The sequence below is a fragment of the Spodoptera frugiperda genome, chromosome 7 (assembly GCF_023101765.2).
Source record: "Spodoptera frugiperda isolate SF20-4 chromosome 7, AGI-APGP_CSIRO_Sfru_2.0, whole genome shotgun sequence".
Lineage (NCBI taxonomy): Eukaryota > Metazoa > Arthropoda > Insecta > Lepidoptera > Noctuidae > Spodoptera > Spodoptera frugiperda.
In genome coordinates, this window is record NC_064218.1 from 6,798,397 (window position 1) to 6,820,627 (window position 22,231).

The 22,231-nt window shown below is 33.6% G+C and overlaps 3 protein-coding genes across 4 annotated transcripts in view; 1 reads left to right on the forward strand and 2 right to left on the reverse strand.

Annotated features, from left to right (window-relative positions):
* LOC118266319 (uncharacterized) overlaps nucleotides 1-10,799 on the reverse strand; it is a 95,262-nt gene extending 84,463 nt beyond the window's left edge. Inside the window, exon 1 of the mRNA XM_050694621.1 lies at nucleotides 10,744-10,799. The gene's annotated coding sequence lies outside the window, so the exon portion shown is untranslated. The remainder of the gene's footprint in view (nucleotides 1-10,743) is intronic.
* Nucleotides 10,800-13,193: 2,394 nt separating this feature from the next.
* Nucleotides 13,194-17,690, reverse strand: LOC118266076 (DNA-directed RNA polymerases I, II, and III subunit RPABC1). The gene is made up of 6 exons (XM_035579429.2): nucleotides 17,495-17,690; nucleotides 17,193-17,281; nucleotides 16,303-16,481; nucleotides 15,703-15,865; nucleotides 15,095-15,173; nucleotides 13,194-13,296 (listed from the first exon to the last, which is right to left on the reverse strand). Exons 1-6 carry the CDS (start codon nucleotides 17,549-17,551, stop codon nucleotides 13,231-13,233), a joined length of 633 nt encoding a protein of 210 aa, XP_035435322.1. The 5' UTR covers nucleotides 17,552-17,690; the 3' UTR covers nucleotides 13,194-13,230.
* On the forward strand, nucleotides 16,708-22,203 carry LOC118266077 (leptin receptor gene-related protein). Of its 2 annotated transcripts, none has more exons than XM_035579430.2 (4): nucleotides 16,708-16,891; nucleotides 18,812-18,887; nucleotides 19,977-20,160; nucleotides 20,524-22,203. In XM_035579430.2, exons 1-4 carry the CDS (start codon nucleotides 16,816-16,818, stop codon nucleotides 20,635-20,637), a joined length of 450 nt encoding a protein of 149 aa, XP_035435323.1. In that variant the 5' UTR covers nucleotides 16,708-16,815; the 3' UTR covers nucleotides 20,638-22,203. The 2 variants fall into 2 exon arrangements, with proteins under 2 accessions (XP_035435323.1, XP_035435325.1); XM_035579432.2 differs by lacking the exon at nucleotides 16,708-16,891 and adding an exon at nucleotides 17,939-18,105.
* Nucleotides 22,204-22,231: the final 28 nt, after the last annotated feature.

Consider the following 22,231-nt stretch of genomic DNA (forward strand, 5'->3'; position numbering starts at 1 on the left):
GTGTTATAGTTTGCTTTGATTAGATAATAGTTATTTGTAAATCATTACACATATGTATTACGTATCAATAATATCAATAAATATAACGAAATGCAATTCTTGCAACTTAATCAGAGGCAGTAACTTGTTTTTAATTTCCTAATTAATAGATATTAGCAAATACTATGAGACTGTCATATATGAATATTAGCAAATACTACAAGACTTTCTAGACACATTATCGTGTAGAAATGAGTCAGTGCAATCAACCTTTTATATTTAGTTCAGCAGATTCAGTGTTATATCAAATAAGTACGATTGACATGCTCAGATATCAAATATGACAATTTGGCACGAATGGCCCGAATCGACCGGAGTGATACCACGGAAAATCGACGTGAAACAACGCTTGCATTATGTTTCGTTGTGTGAGGCTACTGGAGGCCCAATTATTCCCCTTCCCAATCTTCCCAGTCCCTGATCCCCAACAACCTTTAAATGCTGGCACAAACTTCCAAAGGCTGGCAACGCAATTGTAACGTCTCTGGAGAAACATGGTAAGCTATCAAGTGATCCGTCTGCTCGTTTACCAACTTATTCCATAAGAAAACTTTTATACTTACTTGGTTCAGCGGATTTAATGTTAATATCAATTAAGTACAAAGATTAAAATGCTCATAGGTCATATATTACAAAGCCAGAAAATATAATACATATAACCTTTTACAAAAAAACTATTGGACTCTTTTTAGCATTACGCCCTTAGTGAATGCAAGGCTTAGTTTAAAACCGCGTCGTAGGCGTGGTCACGTCGCCGCCATTAGTCGTGGATGCTCTGATAACCATACGGGACGGCACCAGCGACACTTCGGATCCAGTTCATCATTATTGTCATTTACCAAATGCTGCGGTTCGCGGTTGGTGGTGCTAAATTTTTATTATGATATGTTGTTTTTTTATGTTGAAAATTTGTGGTACCTTACCGTACTTTAAAGATTTATTCGATATTGTTTTATTTATTAATGAATGCACTCATAAGTACAAAGCCTGATCCACATGTTGGCCCCAACGCTATTCGTTCAACATGCGCGAGTTGGTAGTTGGCGGGCTCGTGTCAGTTTCATCAAAAGTATATTTTTTTGTATAGAAAAATATTGACTCATTCCCAAAAGACATAATACAAAAACATGAAAATATCAATATATTCAACCCTGAAATTACATGAATCATTCTAATAAGCTAACATACATTTTTCAATAACAAAACGACTATTAATTACTTTACTTACAGTAGTGCTGAAACAGCTGAAAAAGAATTACAAATTCACTATTGCGCTCTGCACATAAATCTATTTTTTCAGCGCGTGCGCCGGTCTATGACGAAAGCCAATCAAGACGGTTAATCATCTAAGTGACGTGCTCTACATTTCACACTGCGTAAAATCAATCAAATAATGTTGTTTTTTAATGATTAATATGTCTTTAAATGAAATAAAGTTTATTTCATTTCAACACTAGTAAATATTTTTAAATCTTGTAATTTATTACTTTGTGATTAATTTTAGTATTTAAGTAATTCATATGTCTGTTATTACATACATACACTACATAAAAAAGATATAAAGTATCTAGTAGTCCGTGTTAAGTAGTGAAGTTATCATAAGTTAAATTCCCTTTGTACAAGTTAATTTTATTCTATGGTGATATTGGCCAGCAAAATGTTACGTACGGTCTCTACACGTACGCGTGTTATGTAGCTAGTACAAAAGACATCAACGCGTTCATTCATTTGATAACATAGTTTGTTTTGATTTCGAGGTTTGAACGGTCGATTTCAGGGCAAATAGTAATAATGTAACTAGGTTTAGTTGCATACTTAGTAATTTTCGAAACTATTATTAATTAATATAATATTTATCCACTAACCAGCCAATTAATTATCACTTTAATTGCAGTAATAAAATTAACGACAGGCAATGTAATATCGAAACACTGTTTTAGAATTCCTTAGTTTCATCAGCTCCGATGTCCTACTTAATCACTCGCAAAAACGTGTAATCCATGCATAAATACCTACTTAATTATATCAAAAACGTACCTACATTCATTTTTATATACATATACAATCTGATTTTTTATCACAAGCCAAATATTTTTTTGAGAGTTAGGAATCATCCGAACATTCCATTAAAAAAAATTACTTAAAAACTAACCGACTTCACTGAAGAAAATCAGTTAAAAAGAACACGAAAATGGTCAAAATAACTTTTATATCAGAGGTCGGTGTTAAATAAGAAACAAACAATAATGAGAAACACCGACTATGAAAGTCAATTTGATCCTTTTAATATTTTTTTAACCGTCTTTTTTCAGTGAAATCGGTTTTTAGAAAAAAATTGCCTGATGATAAAAAATCAGGCTTTATATTTGTGCATATACATACGTAAAAACCATATCTAAACGTGATTGGCGTTAAACTTACGATCCGTCCGTCCGTCTGTCTGTCATCATATGTAAATAATGCATGACAATTGTAACCTATTAGTTACTGACATAGTGACCGTAATATTTTACTTATAACTCATGGCATAACGGTGTTTTTTTTCTTTGATTAAATATAAATATTGAGTTGTAAAAACGTGAGTCATGTAGTCAATTTTCTTTAATTAATTATGTTTATAATGGTTAATATGACATCATTATGTTTGTGGTTTCTGTGTAGATGGGGGATTTGATACACGAGTCAATCATTGTTATTGGGTTTTTCAATTACGAAACTGTCAGTAATAGCACTGTGAAACTATTGTAAATATTATATTGTATAGCAATGTGAAAGATTAGGCTCGTTTCCTATCAATAAAACGTTCAAATTTTGTTTCAACAGGATCACGTCATTAAATCAGCTGCCATCTGCCCTTCACAATGCATTCCTCCTTTCCTTCTGTTGTAGTTCTGTGTTTAATGTTTGTGTTAAAAAATGTAGGTATATTCCGGGCTGTAGGACTGAGGATCAAAATGAAAGGAATAATGAATTAGACTATCAAATTCAAACGAACGTTGAAACGTCGAAATGTAAGAGAAACAATTTAGCATCTTAGTCGAATGCAGTCGCGACTTGCGACAGACTATTAGATAGAAGAGGCAATCAAGACAAGCCAGGCATTTCTACAAAATGCTCTTATCAAAGTATATTATCAATTTAGGGTAAAAGCAGTCATGCAAGTATGCAGCTGTGATTCTTAAATGTTACAGAATGACTGCATAACTGCAAATTTGCATGAAGACGTTAATTTGGATTGATATGCAATCTATTACGTAATCAATTACAACAAAGATTCGGATTCTGATCTTGTTTTGTCAACAATTTGTGATGATTTGATCTAGTATCCATTTATGGTATACTAGGTTGACAATGAACTTTCAGATCATTTTATTTGTTAGGTAAGACTAGACCACTGACGTCATTTATATTGCTCGGTCTCAGATTTAATTGACAGTACACTATAAAAAATATATCAGTTTTCTTGAAAAACTGCAAAAATACTTCATCACAATACGAAAAATTCCAATTTCAAAAAAGACCTTAGACCTTTCCTTGTTTGGTAGTCGCACTTATACATTGCTTGCCACAAAAGAAATTAAGACCAAACTTAAACGTTTCTTTTTTACAAAATAGTTTCTTCGAAATAAAAAAAAATATGAATTATGGCCAGACTCAACACTTTCTTGTTCTATAGTTAAACTTGTACATTGCATACTATATGCACCAATGAACCAACGGCCTACATACACACAACATAATGTCTTATATATCTTGCACCAGTACTCTGTAATGACAATTTCTATTACTAACACAAGATGCACAGCGGAGATAACATAGCAAATGTTCTCACTGATCTTAATGTCATGTGTACACTACAGTTAGGTAAACAGGAATGCCACTGTCATGTGTCATAGTTTCCAATTGACAGGCTGAATATTATAGACAAACCGGTCAATTGTGGCTTGGAGATGAAGAGTCCCGTAATAATAAATATAGGTGAAGTCAAAATTGATTGCTGTTAAAGGTAAAATGAAGATGACACGGAGGCAAAAGTTTGTTGCTATTTTAAAAAATCGACTACATATTTGTGAGTACTACTGCGCTTGTTTTTAGGGTCTAGCATCAACCAATGACGTCTCCCGCCTTGGGTGAGGTGAGAGTGTGAGGGTGCGATCAGACTATTACTGACTAAAAACCGCCACTCGCGCGTTTCTACCGCGTTTCTACTCCTGCTTTTCGATCCTGCGCCCCGGTAAACCCGCTATATAGACACAGCTAGGCAATACTATGACTACATTCGTGAATCTTCAAAGAAATTTAGGAAGTAGGTTTATTTACAGAAGACTCAGTCTTGCCTGTTTTGTTGAAAAAATACCATGGCTTACACAATATTAGTCTACTACTTGGGATTTATCCATAACGATATTTTAACAAGAAAATATCGCAGCACAGACTTCTAATTTGGCAGTTACCCTCGTCATCATCATCACTCATTCGACAAACAATTAAATAACGAAAAATCCATCTAATTGAATTACAGATTTTCCGCTATCAATCAAAACCATAAAAGTGCATTAAAATACACATTCGTAAACACCTCACATGTTACGTTCAGATGATACGGTCATCAGGTGCAACCATTAGCCAATGGTATCGACATTTCTCTTGCTCTTACGCAATTTTCTCAACCAATCAAATCAGAAAGTAATATTTGAAATGATCGAATTCCGAATGACGAAAGATGAGATTTGTAAAAAATATTTAAGTTGATTGAATCCTTTTATAAAGCAAGGAATGAAATAAGTTGAACTTTAGTAAAGTATTCTTATTACTACATATTGTTAAAGTTTTTTTTTAAGAAGTGGGAGAGTTATTAGCTCCAATTGTTCGGTTCAATGCCATGGCCTCACAGAGAACTGGTGTGAAGCAACGTTTGTGTTGTGTATCCAATTGTGAGTAAGGTTAACCTACTATAGAGAATCTTAGTTCTTCTCTGAGTTTGTTTCGGCATTACTTCTCAGAGTACGTCCGTTAGGAAATGCCAACCTCATCTAGATTTTTTTATATAATATGTTTTGTCGTGTGATAGTGCTCTTTTGTAGCCAATTTACAAAAATAAATTCATTTCATTTCATAGTTAAGCAAATTAATTATAATCCCACTAGTACGAATTTGATCACTATACTCACCAGGCCGTTAGCAGCCACATTTACATACTATAACAATAAACATATCTGCAAAACGATCTCCAAGATAATATCAGATTCCTTTAATAGGCTGTCAAATATTTAGTAGAAAAAAAGAAACTTTTATTTAACATACATAAATATTACATGTAGATTTGATAGCGAAACAAGATTTTTTGGAATATAGTTTCAAATCGTTCATCACTTTTTGAATTATAAATACGTGTTTACGTTACGGTTGAAATAATATCAAATTACTTTCTAACATTTAAAGGACTATGAAGAAATGGTATGTTGTTACACTAACCGTTTAACTTTCCTTCCCCTTTTCCATAAATAACATGAAACTAATAAATACAAGGTATGCGCTAATTAAACAATTTCCGCAATCATTAATAAGCATCACCGATTGTTGCAGAGAATAGAATAGAATTGTGTTTCGTTGTGTGACTAAAGGTATCGGAGGCCCAATTGCTCCCCAATCTTCACAATTCCCGATTCCCTGACAACCCTAAAATTCCTAACCCAGACCCGAAAAAGCTGGCAATGCACTTGTAATGCACTCAATGTGTTATTCCGAGTGTCAATGGGCGGACGGCGATTGCTTACCATCAGGTGATCCGTGTACTCAGTTTACAGGGTTAAATAAAAAAAACAATAGGTACCTAACACATACATGCATTGCAATAACTGTTAGGCACCAACCGTGCAGTACAAAGGAATATCTAAGTAAATTAAATTACCTTCTTTTTTCAAATGCCACCGACTACGTTAGTGCAATGTTTACATCTAAGCGTATATTATCTCCGTTTTTAAATCGGTTAAAAAGAGCCAAGGTATTACTATTACGTTTAAGTTAAAATATGAATATGTTCTATGGTTATATACAAGTCCAACATAAGCTACGCGCGCGACATAGTATTACCGCGCGCGTGCGTAAATCGGATGTTCGCTAGTTCCACGCGGCGCGCGAGTTAATATGTCGGCATGCGGCATCCCAAGCATTTTCACTTCATCAACACATACAATGAATCCTATGCATTCTGTTTCACTCTTTATTTGTAACGTCTTGCTTTCAAGAATGTTATAAGTCTGTGAATTTGTATGTTTGTCTGTTACAGCGTGGCTCTTAAACGGAGCAGCCGATTTTGATCGAGTCGTTTTCTTTGATGACTTATTTAAGATAGAGGAATGGGTAATTTAATCAAGAGGCTTTTCAGCTACGGCTCTTGCAAACCTGTTCAACCATTTACTGCCGTAATTAGAGTCATTGAATGGTTACTCAACACAGTCCTTAGCCATTGTTTTCAGAACAAAATCTTTACTAAGGAGTAGTTTAAGTAATCTTAAAAATCTCTGAGTAAGACAGTTAAAAATCAACTAACCGAATGTCTTAAAACGTTGAATCAATTAATTCAATATGGTTTGCAATTTCGACCTCACTCTGAATAAACATAGCCTTTTTTTAAGGGGGGAAAATCGTTCATTGACTTCTCCCGCCTTGGGCGAGGCGAGAGGGAGTGTGAGTAAAAATCACCCCGTTCCTTCTCTTGCTTTTCGAGCCGGAGCCCCGGTAAACCCGCTAGGTAGTCCGCAGCTCCGGTTGAATAAACATAGCCTAGTACTAATCACTTCATTATCCCAAAAAATACACTAAAAAACATGTAACTTTTCCTGTAACTGCTAAGCATAGGTCTTGGTTACCTATGTTCGTCACTGAATGCATTTGTTAGTACCAACATTCAATTTCCTTGTTGCGAACTTTCTTTATGTAAATGGACTAAAAAACCTGAATAACTAATACGTTGTAGGTATACAAAACCAGGATACATTGACCGTTGCATGTACAGAAAGGCTTTACAAAGCGAGGTCATGATAAACTGGTTTTGTTTAGCTTGAAGTGCAGCTGTGTGAACTGGCTGTGTATCATTTATCATTGCAGTTTCGATGACTGGAACTAACGCGTTGATTACTTGCTATTCAAAATTGATGATTTTTATTTAGGTAAATGTTCATATTCGCTTCATCCTTTTAGTCCTTTTACTTTTGACGTTTCTTTTGCTTTATAAATCTGATAACTAATTAGCTCTTCCCTGCTGTTTTGCACGCGTTAATTTTTTAGTTAAACATGTAAACAGCACACTCCAATTATTTCTTTCCACAATATTTTTATTTAGTTTTTCTAATTTTAATCGTTTTCATTTTCATGTTATTCGTGTTTATATCATTATTCAACCACAGCCTTAACAATTAATTACAACTATTATTATCTATATGCAATAAACAATGTATTCCTTAATTTATTAAAAATAAAACTCGTTTTTTACCATCACCTATGCAAATAGGTGTTTGGTAGCGATCCGTTTACATCCTATATACATAAAAACCGTGCTTTTGAATCCCTCTCTAAGTATAAAAAAACCACCATCACCATAAAATAAATTGGAAGCGATTCTTGTCATATAACAACATAGCTATTACATTTATCAGCTGCTACCATTATGTATTACATAATGACTTATTCAACAACGAACATAACATCTACTGTTTTATCTTGACTGCATAGTTCTCACCAATGGTTTTTAAGGAAATGCCTTAACTATACTTTAATGGAAACCCGAATAAATGTTGGATATTGGGCCTCTTACTCAGAGACATTTAATGATTACTTAAACTATTCCTTAATAACAAGTTTGTACGGAAAACAATTGCTAAGGACTGGGTTAAGTAACCATTAAATAACTCATTGAGCAGATAGTGATTTTTGGAAATTCTGTTTCATCTGCTGCTATTAACTTATTAAGGTGTTCACGCGTCTGTGATATTCTGTTACTTATGCCCTAGAGTATAATGTGTGGTTGTATTGTTTACTTATGACTCAAAGGACTAGCATGTTTTAAGAATAAAAGCCCTAAAAAAAAGATAAAGAAAACCCTAATTAATTTTTTCTCCATTGACAGTGCTGTTTGGAATTCCCTGTAATCTGTTAAACGATTATTAATATTTCATTTTAATTCGTAACCCCTGGTGCTAAGTCTCAATATCAATTGATTACCAAAAAATCCTTTGTTTGTTTTATAAAATCCAATCATACTAATAACAATCTAATTAACATAAACAGCTATTCTAAACTAGTTTTCTTTTAATCAAAAAATAAACGGCCCTTTTATGCATAATTTAGAAATTGTTTCTGGTATAACTAATCGTGTTTGGGCTAAAAATAGCTTTGATATCAAACATTAACGTCCGAATACTGAATTGCTACTCAATATTAAGTTGTACTTAAATATCGTGCTATCTCTGTCATTTTATAAAGAATTGATAGTGACAGAACTAGTCTTGAGAGCGTTTTAAAATTGAGTAGCGTTTGAGTATTTGGACATAAGCTTAGCGGATTGTGAAATACCGGTTTGATTAATTCTAACGACTTTAATGTAGTATAGTATTTTGTTTTTACTTTCTAGTTTATCGTGACCTACCGTCCGGGGTCCGAAGAAATGGAATTTTTAATGATGTGAGAAGATGCCATTGGTGTAGGATCCTTTTCTAAAACAAGCGCAAAAACTTTGTGCTTGCCAATTGGCGCTAGTGTCGCGTTAAATCCTAAGAACTCAGCTTTTGTTAGCTGAGTTGACAAACTGATCATTCATATCCGATTAATTAAAGATGATTACAAGCTCAATCCTATTTGCGTTTTTTTTCAGACAAGTCGGTAAAAGGCCATACGGCTCACCTAATAAAACACCAGAAACGTTACAAGTGTATTGCTGGCCTTTTGAGGGGTTAGGAATTAGAGGTTGTTGGGGATTTGGGGATTGCGAAGATCACTCACATGACGCAACAATGCAAGCATTGTTTCACGTCGGTTTTCTGAAAAATTGCCTAAGTCTAAATATGTTACTAACTGTTCACTTAATGTTTTAGTTGAAAATTCTTGGGAATCATTTTTACGGTACCTAACCTAACCTATTTACTAAAAAACACATAAAAACTGAAACAAGAATTCCGTGACCCACGAATGATTACAGCTACTATATTACCTACCATTGAATAGCATACCAATAGGCGCCTAATTCCGAAATCTACCGATATTTCTATGTACAGTCGACAGCGTTTACTCCATTGAATTTTCGACTTTAATTTCTAAGCTATAAAGTTAAAAGTCTAATAAAGGAATTTGGCAGATTGGGGTAGGTTGGCCTGCTGTTGTCTGTAGTTAGGTACATGAGTTGTAACGATTAGGACGAAGTATAATTATCACGATTTCGTGTACAATCGTGATCGCGAATAAGGTGCGGCTGATCTATTGTAATTGAACGTACTGTACTTACCTATAGGGTGCGGTATTTATTAGTACCGAATGTTGGGTCTCGCTACGAGATAAAATATAAATTGGTATCTAAGTTTCTAATATTTCCGGAGCTAAGTCGGACAATCCCGCATCAAGACAGGCAAAGGCCCAAGGCAGGAGAAGTGGATGATTTTCTCCCCTTAAAAAAAAAGGTATTAATATTTGTAGATATTGTTTAGAAACCTAGTTGGTTGTGTACCTATAACTACCAAAGTGATTTCGTGAATGACTCCGTCTATTATTTCTGCGGATAATGCAACTCAGATTTATAGATACCTATTTCTACATAATATCAAAAAAGGTTAAATATTGTTATGCTTAAAATTCCAACTAACTCGCCTAGTAATCTTTTTTCCTTTCCCACCAATAGTATCTACCTATCTAAGTAAGATCCTATCAGGTAAATCCAATTACAACGTAACTACATGACACAATCTTCAATATCTACGCAATCAAAACAAAAACACGACATCTTCAGAACAGGTTTATGGATGAAACCTAAAAACTAATGATTATCGCACTTCCTACAACATAACATGTGTAGGTAACTCCGTTTGTAGATAATGGTGCTTCCAGACTACTCGTCAAAACAATAGGCAGTAAAACTTTAACTAGAATAGAAATATTTAATCGGAAGAAAAGATAGTAAAGAAAAAAAGAATATTATAAATGCGAAAGTTTGTGTGTACCTATGTTTATTACTCAATCACGTCAAAACAACTGAAGAGATCGGGATGAAATTTGGAATAGGCAGTGCCGGATTACCCATGTAGCAGGAGGCAGCAAATGCTACGGGCCCCTTTGCCCAAATCAACATAAAATCGAATACATAAATAATAAACTAAAAATCCAGTGACGATAAAAAGTAACTGGATTATTTACATCCTAAATTTCAATTTCCAATGTTACTTAATGGGCCCCATGTTCACATTTGCTACGTGTCCCGCGTCTTTATCCGGGACTGGGAACAGGGGTAGATTATGGTCAGGAATAACACAAGCTACTTAACTACTTTTAATGAAGTCGCGAGCAGAAGCTAGTTAATAATAAATTAAGTAAGTTGGTAACTATTTGTAATCATTTTTTTAACACTAGTGTGGAAGCACCATAAGTCACAATGTTGAACGCAAATGTTTTATAAATGCAGTAATTAGAGTAATAACAGGCAGTAGACATTTTACTTACCGGAAAACCGCTCTGTGTAGCTCATACATTGCAGTATCAGCTTACATCACATAGTAGGGAAGTCAGCTCAAAGCGGCCATAGGAGGCAAAGCGGCCACTCTTAATTTTTCGGTTATTTGAAATGATAGCGCAACGTTGCCTTTCTGTACGTATAACCAAACCTCCCGCCCCGCGCCAGTCACTCATTTTCAAGCGGTGAGAATGAACCCGTGGTTCTAGTAACGACAAATATTTTTTTGTGCGTTTTGTTAAAATAATACGAGGTAAGTTCAACCTGTTTTGGTCAAAACTATTTATATTAAAATGCTTTTATTGCACGTTTAACGTTACTTATCTATTTTGCCTTTTTTGTGTGGTATTTGCTTCGAAATATAGTTAATAATGTGAGTGAAAATATTTTTTTTAATAAAATGGTTGAAAAAGGCAAAGCGGCTCGGGCAAAGCGGTCAACTGACCGCTTTGCCCTTACTTTCATATTATCGCTGCATAGATATAATTCTTATTTATTTTGTTTACACCACAACAGGAAGAAGACGTCTTAGAGTACTTGTTTCATATGGACAACCTCTTTTTTGGCCTCACAAAGGAAGATTTTTTGCAGCTTGTGTTTCAATATGCTGAATCAAACCATATTCCACATCCTTTTAAAAATGAAACGGCTGGACACGATTTTTATAAAGGCTTCATCATGCGTCATCCTAATTTGACCTTGCGACAACCAGAACCCACATCCATAGCCAGAGCTCGAGGCTTCAACAAATCCCAAGTTTATCGATTTTTATAAATTACTTTTATGACTGACTGTGATTAAAATAGGTAAAATGTTGTTGATTTTTATGTAAATTATATGTGTTGATTTTTGATTTAGCATTTTTATTTTGTCAATTTATTTTGTCACGGTATTTTCCAACAAAAAACAATTCATTGCTTGAAAACTTTTGGGGTGGCCACGTTGCCCTTACCCCCGTGGCCGCTTTGGGCGACCACTCGGGCAAAGCGGTTTTATGACAAGTTTTCGTAATCTGCAAATCATATGATTATTATTCAACTTACGCAAATTTCAATTGGCCATTACAAAAATTCGATAAATTCTCGACTAGCTAGTATATAATTCTCTTTAAAAATCTTTCGTTCAATGGCTTTTTTTTAAACTCAAAGTTAAGGTGGCCGCTTTGAGCTGACTTCCCTATATTATGTTTTTACGACACAAACACCAGATCACTTTAGCCCTTTACGTCCCATAAAAAAAAAACTACACCGAAACTACGTTTCTAGAATTTAAATCGAGAAAGATACAAATCTTTATTTATCAAGTAGTTCGAAATCGTTTAAAACAGTCACTCGTTTTGTATCGATTCGTAAGATTTTTTCCAAATGTTAGGAAAAAAAAGCGCCAAGTTCAAAAAGTTCGATTTGCGCGTAAGTAGTGTAATTGCGCGGATTTTCGACGTGCGCAACTCAAGCCGTGCATACAGCGTGTGAAGCGCCGTGCACGCGCGTGCATCGCGTGCTTACATTACCCAGTAGGTACAAGGCATTGCGTGATTCTATTATGTACAGACAGATCATGGTATTTTATGAAAGTTCATAGCAAATATCAAATTGATGGATTTGCTTATTTTTGGTAAGCGTATCTGCGGTTGTTGTTTGATTGGTTCAAGTAAATTTATGCGGAGTTATTGTAGCGTGCTTGTAATGTTTTCATCATTTAGGTACCTACGTAAACAATGCATTATTAGTCAACACTAAAATGTCTCTATTTCACTAATTTCGTTTAGTTTATGAAGCGTAACCGTGAGCGTAAGGTCGAGCTATACTTTGTAAGGGTTTTGATATAGGTAGGTATTACCTAATTAGTGACCTGCCCCTGCTTTGCGAGTGTTCATTCCCAACATATTAGAATAGAAAAGAGAGGTTACTATGATTTCATGTGATTTCATTTCAGTCTTGTTTGCCGCCCCTACAACTTAGAAGGTACAGGTAAACTTTAATTGACTGCACGGTTGACGCGGTGGCTGGACATCTGGCTGCCGTGCAGCGGATTGCGGATTCGATTCCCGCAATCCCGGAGTAATTCTATGTGATACACAAATTGTTGTTTCGGGTCTGCGTGTCATGTGCATGTGAACTTGTATGTTTGTAAACGCACCCACAATACAGGAGAAAATCCTAGTGTTTGTTGATTTAAATAAAAAACTTTAACTTGGCACATTTTTAAGTACCTAACGAATTTTTGGTACTCTAAGCTTGTAGTCAGGATTTGTAAGATAGGATTTCCTTCTTTCACTTTCAATAATTGCCAAATAGGTACTTGTACATCACACTCAAGAGCCAGAACAATCTAACTTTACTTACATCATTACGAATTTGACCTTTAATTCTTAAGTGAAAGATGTCAGTGTGCTTAGATACGAGTAGAGTAGGTAAGTGTCATACAAAAACAGCAAAGATAAAAAATTATGAATATTTATTGGAATAATAATCTAACTAACATACTAATCTATAAGAAATATATCGCCCGGCCGTCTCTGATGATCGGATGATTTTCACCACCTGGAACAAATAGGAACTTTAAAGATGGTTGCTTAGGGATGGCTCTTTTGTAGGTGCTGTTCTGTGAAAGGACTATTATTTATTAGCTGAAATTAGTGAAAAATTATACTTTTAAAAAAGGAGATATTTTCTAATGATAATTTTCTTAATTTGCATTAGATTTTTTGGTTTTTATCTACATCTAGACTAATATATATAGCTGAAGAGTTTGTTTGAACACGCTTATATCTCCGGAACTACTGGTCCGTTTTCAATAATTCCTTTTGTATTGGATAGTGGATTTATCGCGAAAGGTTATAGACTAAAACATCACGCTAAGACTAATAGGACATATGTCTAGCAGCGGGTGAAACCGCGCGGTTAAAGCTAGTATAAGATAACATAGAGTAATCATCACAAATAACATCCGTTTTCTTTAGGCTGTCAGGTCAATATTGCGAGAAAAACACAAGTGGTGATTACATCAGTAAACATATTGACCTATGAACTTTAATGCAATATAGCTATAGATAATCATTGCAATGGTCTGCGCACGCTATTCATGATGAAGAGTCCCTCTGTGACCCGAAACTAGTAGAGCTTTTCTCAATTAACTTACGTGAGTAAACCGTGATTTTTAGTTAATTTAGTAAGGCATGTCTCACGATAGTTATTATAAAAATAAAGCAATAAATCAGCGGATTTACGAACTAGTTAAGATGATCAGCAAAACATTATGTAATAGGTCCTAGATTCACACTAGTAAACATTATGCAAGACAGCAAGACCATAATATTACGAAATAGCTTGTTTTATTACTGCTCTACTTCAGATCACTCAGGTTTTCTGCATGACAATCGGCAAGCGTATTAATATGCCCATAACGCGTCTTCATACGTAATAACTCTATTCGTGTGGTAAATTGTTACAAGGAGTATTGAGTGAATGGAGTTACAAGTTTAGTGTATGTTGGATTTAGTCTAATCTAATCTCTCCATCAAACTGAAAGTTTGGCGAGCTAAACTGTAATATGAAAACTGTAAAACAATGTTATTGTGTTGTAGCTTTTCAAAAGATGATCAACCTGACACTCCATTTACTATCTACTCTTTGGTAGAAATAACGTGCAAAAGTCGGTACACACTACCGACATACATACTCGAAAGCGAAGCATATTCAAATCATGGATACGCACAATTTTGCATAAAGTAACAATGTGTTACCTACATATATGGTTATGAGTTATGTAGTTATGACTTATGTCTTTCGCGTGATTCCTTAGTACTTTAAATATTTCGCATACATATTGGACAAGTTTATCAATTGCGTTTGTAATAACGTCTCATTACTTTACGAATATTATTAATTAGTATTGTAGTTGAGTTGCTAGTTTGTGTCGTTTACTTTAGATATTTCTAATGATATGATTTTACCCATTCGAAATCCAACAATAAACGGGGTTAGACTGTAGGTAGGTTTTAAAGTAAAGGAATCTGACTTCTGCGGCTCCTTGTTCCTTCCCATTAAGAAACACTGACTTAATATCACCACCATCCAGTAACAGTCCCCTTTGGGTTTATTATAAATAATAAAGTGTACAATGAAGGTGCGCGAGAGTGGTCAACGGTGACCGCAATTACTACTCACACTCAACTACTTTGAATTAAGTAGTTACCAATATAATATTTTCTATTTTTTTTTACGAGAATTTAAGTGTTACTCTTATTGTAACTCTCATAACTTAATTTAACTCTCTCCTAGTCCCTTTATAAGTAAATATAAGTACAATTAATTCTGGAATGCTATAATTTCTACTGACCTGTCCTCTCTTCAGTCCAAAGTATCGCGCCACCGGGTCACCAGCCTGTATCCTCATCAACATGTTCTCCTTCAATTTACTGTTTTACTTGTTCAGGAAAAAATTGCTTTAAACACAATATATACAATTAAAATTAGGATATACCCCCCAATGGCTGTATATCAGAGTAACAGACCACAACCTTAGTAATTAAAGACTAGGTTTTGGGATTGCTCCAAAGCAGCCAAATCAACATCACATCAAGTTTATACATGGCCACTGCTGACCAAAGGCCTCTTCTCACAAGCAGTGGTGTCTAAATGTGCTTAGAATATTGGTAATTTTGAGCCGCTCTCTCATGTATGAGAAGCGAGCGTCCTACAAACCGTCGTTAAACCTACGGACCACCACGACACACGCTTAACAAAGCAGCCAATAGATGATTTCTAAATATTCAGTAATAATAAATATGCTTTCGAAATAGTAAGCACAGAATAGTATTTCAATGGCATCTAACATCTGGTAAAAAGAAATCTATAAAAAATATGTAGTGTTTTGTTACACTAGCCTGTACAAAAATCTTTGTACTCATGTTTCTTTCTTTTTGTTTTTCTTTGTAAAAAGGATACTATCTAGTCAAAAGTTCCGCCTTCTCGTCAGGAGTGAGCACGATGTGTTCAGGCACCAGTTCATGTTCCGTGATATTGATCAGCAGTTCTGACTCCAAGAATTGTTCTAGAATGTACTTCGGCGCCATGTCCACTAGTGACTGCTTGGCTGATGGCGTCATACCTGGAAAAATTCATCATAATTGTTAGTTTTACACACAGGTGATATTGAATTTAATAGATAAATTTTCTCATTACATCTTGGCTTTATTACACATAATATCTAATTTCTGTCTTATTGTTTGCCAAATATGAACAAATCCATCCGCCATTACCTATTATTAAGATATTTGGACGTAAGTCCAGACTACCAATCTCTATTATTTTGAGGAATAATTTTATAGGTATATGCCCAATTCTAACTGTCCACTCAGTACCCTGAGTTTCCTTTACGTTGAACGAAAACATTACAAAAATTCGGGCTGGCTGGCGTCTCGTTTTCATACAACGTAAAGCAATCTGATACTAAGGGTACTGAAAGGGCCTTTTATGGTCTAAAATAATGAGCAGTCTTTATAGTCTTTGTACCAATAAATTAAAACTAACTAATAATATACATACCAGCTTGTACAACAACAATAGCTCTATGGATATTTTCTTCCTGCATCCTAGTACAATATGTTTTGATAGTCTTGATTCCAATTTTAGGCTCATCCGGGAAGAACACAAACATCTGGTCTGTCGGGTCATCATTGTGGGCTACCAGTACAATCAAATCACTCCTAGCTGGTCGCTTCTCACTGTAATCAAAATAATTTAAAAACTATAAGGCAGATAATTCATTTTATTCAAAATTTTTCATACAAGTTTAGTATAGCTAGGTAAGTTGGTGATAAAACCTCAATGGTGAAAAACTTTTTACACAATTTTGACTTGGCCATAAATAAATTAGTCATGTCAACTGTCCGCTTGTCTGTTTGGATTAAAAATTAATAATGTCAAAAACATCCAATAGATTTGATTTGGATGTTAGATTCTTAGATAGAAAAATTCTATGCAAGAATTTTGTATGTGTTTTAATGTAAAAAAAGATTTGTATAAGTAGGATAATGCAAAATTCATAGTACCACAAATATGGAGGCTCTAGACCAGAAAATAAAGAAATCTTTAGTTGAAAGAACAGTGTCAGAGACAACTAGACTTTATATTGGTAAGTGTTGATGAAAAAATATGTTTCATGTTAGTCATCATCAACATATCAGTCAATAGCTCACAAGCCATCTGCATTGTGTGGTATGTTGGATATAAGACTGTTAGATCAGTAGGTTGGAAGCCACCTTCATCCAGAGGTTCCCTGCAACCTTTATTAGGCCGTCTGGCCTGTATGTATTTTATTTCATTCATGTCCTGTATGTCATGTATGTCATTCATGTCCTGTGTCCATTCCTGTATGTATATTATTTCATTCAGGCCAGACGATAGTAAAAAATAACATGAAAATATGTTTGTACCTTGGTTTGTCACCAAATTGCTCTTTGAACTGCTCCAGCGTTTGATCCAATTCATCTTGCGTTACTAAGTATCCACGGTCGTGGCATAACTGGAATTAAAAATTAAAAAGTTGATTACTTCTCTAGAAGAAATAGGTACTTTAAAAAACAGCGATATCATAACTTATGTACCCTAATGCTCTTATAACATACATAAGCAAAGTTTTTATACATAAGGTGTTCATTTTTAACTTTCCCCGATCAACAAATACGATAATAATCAGTGTTTTAAAAGTTTCTATACAAAACATAACCTCACTTACCTGCATTACTGTTTTACGGATCCGCCAAAGCTTGTATGTTTCTGCATCGTCATCCATGGTAGCAAATTAAATAATACGATTATTTTAGTCCCAGTAATTCACTTAAATGTATGGTTTTATTCAGATAAATTTTATACAAGACGACACACAAACATGAGCAAACAAGTGTCGATTGTTAGTGATGTACTTCGTTGTTTATTGTTCGTTAGTTGATAGTATAGTTTAGTTAGACACCACTACCTTTAATCGACTATTTTTAATTAACTTTGGAAACAATATTCAGAAAACCGAGAGAAAACAGTACAAAATTTTGTTATTTTGTAGAAAGTAAGAGCAAGTTGAGTACAGTAAATGAAATGTTAGAATGATTTATTATTTTAAGGATAAAATCATTTTGTTTTTCAGGGTTTGTTAGTTTTTGAACTAATTGTCTATGTTTTGGTATTATAGTCTGTAGTAAAGTGATAGTATCATAGAGTAGGACGATTGACGATTGTAGATTTCAGTGAAGTTTCGTTTCACTAGGTATTTCATTGAGATTACAGATTTCCCTTTTTGTTGAATGTTATCTTGATAACAACAAAAACTAACGAAAATGGCTGGAATTAAGGGTACGTTAAAACAAGTGAAATTAAAAAATGATCCACATTAATATATTAAGTAACCAGATTGCTAAATAATGACATCTTTGTGGATTGAATGACTCATGTTATTTACAAATAAATTTTGTTAAATCTTAATATTGTAGTTGTTTAACGTTATATTTTTTTCTTTTTCATGTACTTTTCATCTTTGCGATGGTTCAGGGTAAGTTTTTATCCGTAATTCTGGTCTAGATAGCTGTTTTATATCAAGAAAATAAATGTTTTTCTCAGCACTTTGCTGTTATTGACCTTATATATTTTTTTCGTATTAAGTTCGTCATAATTTGATAATTCAGTTATCAACAAAAGATTCTGTAATAGCTTAATAAGTCCATTGTGTAGGACATTCATTTAAATTGATGTAATGATTATTTCTGTTGTGATGAAGTCACTAGTTTGAAAATGATGAGTTTATTTATAATACATTTAATTATTACTTATTATGTTTTAATTATCATTTGAAATTGAAATTAATATAATAAGAAATCCTTTGTGTTACCTAAGCACCATCCTCTATGCTTTGTTGATAAATAAATAAAACTTATTTTGAAAACCAACTAGATTTCATGATTGTCTATGTAATACCTTTCCAATTAGCACAAGAATCAACTTTATTTTTGTAAGTATTTTTTTTTTTCTTAATTCAACATGAAAATTCATTTTTTCTATTGCAGTTTGGTGTCTCTGGCCTTTGCTGGTTCCATTGGTATGACATTTGTTATTCTCGCCTGTGCCTTACCACAATACAAGTAAGTATTGGTTTATTTTAATGTATTTTACTGCAGGGAACAATAAATGGTTAGAATACTTGATATTGCAGTTAATATGTGTATTGTGTGCAATGTTTACATCTCTGATCTAGATTATAGTGATTTTAAAAGATTACAGGGATGTAAAACTATTGTCCCACTGCAAAGATGCAAAATCAAGAAAAATTCTTTGAATTTTTGCTCAATATTATTGTCAGCAGTTTCATATTTCACTTTTATGTTGGAGTAGATAGGAAATACTTATTGAACGTAATTTTATATATAATATGTATTTGTTAAAGTGGTGGTATATTTACAGAAATATAAGTATATTACCATTTATTTTAATTTCATAAAAAAACATTTTAATCAGCTGTTTAAACATAAACACTAGTTATCTTCGTAAAAGAGGAAAATCTGACTCAATAACATTGTTACTTTGTGTGTGTGCAAATTGCTTTAATCAGCATACAATAGGTGCAGTTCATTGCAACTAAACATCCTTTTGTTGACTGTTTGATAGATATGCACAAATGTGTGTCTGACATGTTGATATTTCGTCAGTATTTAACTCAAATTGTGAAATTAATATAATATTATGACTAAGGATAATATTTTGATGACTTCCGGTCAAAAGATATGATAATGATACATGTACATATTTGGAATCAACAAATTTGGAATGATGTGTATAACTCAATATGGCAAAAAAAAAAAAAAATAGCCTCCCTCTTGGTTGGAAGGAATCGATTTGCAGTTAACTCAATTTTACAGCTGATTGAATCTATGACAGTAATTTATTATCATTCATCTTAGACAGTCGAAGGTTTTTGGATTCAATATTTAATTACACATTACTAGCAAACCCCACAAGATCCGTTTGGCCACCAAAGACTTTCCCTGTTTTCCTGCTTTTCTTTTGATTTTTTTCCTAAATTTTCTTTGCTATAAACCTCACGGAGCCCGAGACCTTTCCAGCGAATGCAAAACCGTGGAAATCGGGTCGTGCGCTCTGAAGTTATAGTGTCCGGAAGGAAAGCCCAATTTATTTTTATATTATAAATTAATATTATTTTCTTGTTTCATCAGACTATGGTGGCCGTTCTTCGTGGTCCTGTTTTACATCTTGTGCCCCATACCAACAATGATTGCGCGCCGCCACACAGACAGCGCTGGAGGTAACTCTCCATGCATGGAGACTGCAGTCTTCATCACCATGGGTTTCCTCGTCAGCTCCTTTGCGCTTCCTATAGTACTGGCTCGCGCTGGAGTGGTATGTATCATTTATTTAAATTCTTCTTGTAGGCAGACTTATTTTAGTTCTAAGTAGATTCATTGAAATTAACTTTAATGCGGAAAAGGAAGATACAATTGTTTTACAATGAGGTAATCAGCAAAGCTATTTATACAAAGCCATTTCCTATGAAGAAATTTAATAACAAATTCCGTATTTAATCTCAGTAATTTTATAGTCATATAATTATTTGAGTTTGAAGCTTATCTCAGGATAGAAGTTTCTGTTTTAACATCGACTTTTTAGGAATAGTATGAGTCAGTACAGTACCCTATATCTGTATAGAGCAGGAGACAAATCCATTTCTATATTTGATGGTAATAAATGTTAATTACATTACAGATTGCACTGGGAGCCTGCTACCTAACACTGGCAGGCAATGTCATAGTATACCTCACTATTCTCGGTTTCTTCACCATCTTTGACATGGACGACTCTGACTACACGATGTGGTGAGAAATCTAAATGTTGTTGCAACTTCAATGGACGATCTTAGGCAAATAATATATTGTATCGTAAGATAAAAGTTGTGGTTTTGTTTATGGTTAAGTCTGATAATGATACTGATAGTGTAACACTGAAGGTGGTCTATGAAAAACGATGTTAACAATTCTTTTTTTAAATTTATGAATTTCGAAGTTAAGGAACATCTGTTATTGCTGTCCAGTATTTGGAGTAGTTTATGTACTCATAGAAATATATTTAAATTATCTTTTGAATGGTTACGGTGACAGCTCATAGCTGCAATTATTAATTTTAGGTTTAACGATTCCATTATTATATTGGTTTAACACTTTGTGATGTAGATATTTTATTACGATTAACAGCTTTATATTAAAATGTTTGTTTACTTAGTTGTAACAATTAACAACTTTAAATTATTTTGTTCATTAAAATTACCATTTGCAGTTAAGAACTATCACCTCTTTGTTTGGAGTACTGATATTAAATATAATTATACACACTTGTATCCGTTAAAACAATCAACATACTTTATTTGATTTTTTATAATAATATAACATGTTACTCAAGTATTTAACAAATAATATTCTATTTGTTACTATTTAAACTTGGATTAAGAGAAATTATAGTGTAAGAAATAATTGGAGATATTTTTTTAATACCAAATAGAAATTCAGAACGACAAACTAACAATATTGTATACTTTTGAAATGAGCTTTTATCTTGAATATAAAAACAATCTAAATATTGCTTCCTAGTGTTGTTTAGGTGCAATGAAATAATTTTATTTACAGCTGAATAAACATTGGTTGTAGTATTTCTTCTTTTTTTTTTTGTAAATGAATGAAACAGTGGAGTGAGATAATAATGTTTGCCATGTAATTAAAATAACTTTTTAAAACTACAGAATATTGTATGAATTGTCTATCTTATCTATCCATAGAATTACGCAACTTTTGAGGCATATTTAAAAGACTGGCTATTTATTTTCATGGAAAACTTCCTAATTTGGTTCAATGCATCATCTAATTGCATTTAAGCCATTTTCTTCTAGTCTTTTTTTTTAATATTCTACTGGCCCTAATCTCCTAAAAAGGTTGCGTACTTCTGGATCGGGGTGGTAAACATTTTACTGTTTTTTTTTTATTGGCAACATTTCATATAACAAGTCGCTATTTATAAAGATTTGTAATCTATACGAGACAAAATTATGTATTTTGTTGCAATGCTTCACTCCAAGGCTGAGTAAAGTGTAACGCAATGCATTGCGTATTTCGCTAACTTTAGAAATTACTATTTATTGTAATTTATATTGACGCGTGATGAAAAGTGCAACAACATACTAAAATCATTCCACTGTGACTACATCAAAAATGAATAGGAACTTGGCAACTAAATGCTTGAACAATACAATGGTTGAAGCTCTTATAGAAAATGTGAAAAATCGATTTCAAATTGTAATGTTCAAAAATGTAACTTGTAACGATTACATTCCTGTAATGTAAATTGTGTAAATATAGCCTTAGAATCAGGTCACAATAAAAATATCAGCTGCTTTTTTATGTTTGTTTCATTAAAAATGTTCTTC